This window comes from Apium graveolens, chromosome 6 (assembly GCF_009905375.1).
Source record: "Apium graveolens cultivar Ventura chromosome 6, ASM990537v1, whole genome shotgun sequence".
Lineage (NCBI taxonomy): Eukaryota > Viridiplantae > Streptophyta > Magnoliopsida > Apiales > Apiaceae > Apium > Apium graveolens.
In genome coordinates, this window is record NC_133652.1 from 272555129 (window position 1) to 272555830 (window position 702).

Sequence of the window (702 nt, forward strand, 5' to 3'; positions counted from 1 at the left end):
TTAATAGGTCGATCCATATCCACTAAAATGACCTCGGATCGGATCGGGTCGGATCGGATTTTCGCTCCATTGACAGGTCACAAATGTTGAATTTGGTAATGATTTCGTGAATAAATTAATAAGGTTGTCACATGATCCAATTTGTTGTACATCAATTTCACCATTCTTTTGAAACTCATGAGTATAGAAGAATTTTGGTGAAATGTGTTTCGTCATGTCTCCTTTAACATATCCTTCCTTGAGTTGATCAATGCATGAAGTGTTGTCCTCAAACATGACAATAGGACTTTTTGTGATGTCTGGTAATCTACATGATTCTTGAATATTCTTGATGATAAATCGCAACCAAACACATTCTCTACTAGTTTCATGAATTGCAATAAGTTCAGAGTGATTTGTTGAGGTCGCAACTGTAGTTTGCTTCGTAGATTTCCATGAAATGGTTGTGCCGCAATATGTAAACACATATCTAGTTTGTGATTTACCAAAATGAAGAATTGACAAATATCCAACGTCTGCATATCCAATCAATTGAGAAGTCGAGTTTTTCGGGAAGAATAATCCAAAGTCTGTTGTTCCACGAAGATAACGGAATATATATTTGATCCCATTCCAATGTTTGTCCATCGGAGCAGCGCTAAATCTAGCCAATAAATTCACAACAAATGCAATATATGGCCTTGTATTATTTGCACGATACAT

General features: G+C 35.9%; 1 protein-coding gene across 1 annotated transcript; it reads right to left on the reverse strand.

The window, feature by feature from the left end:
- On the reverse strand, nt 1-702 carry LOC141666050 (secreted RxLR effector protein 161-like). Its single transcript, XM_074472033.1, has one exon. It carries the CDS (start codon nt 700-702, stop codon nt 1-3), a length of 702 nt encoding a protein of 233 aa, XP_074328134.1.

Excerpts from the sequence above, each read along its gene's own strand:
- LOC141666050 (XM_074472033.1), bottom strand. The coding sequence starts at position 702 with ATGTATCGTGCAAATAATACAAGGCCATATATTGCATTTGTTGTGAAT.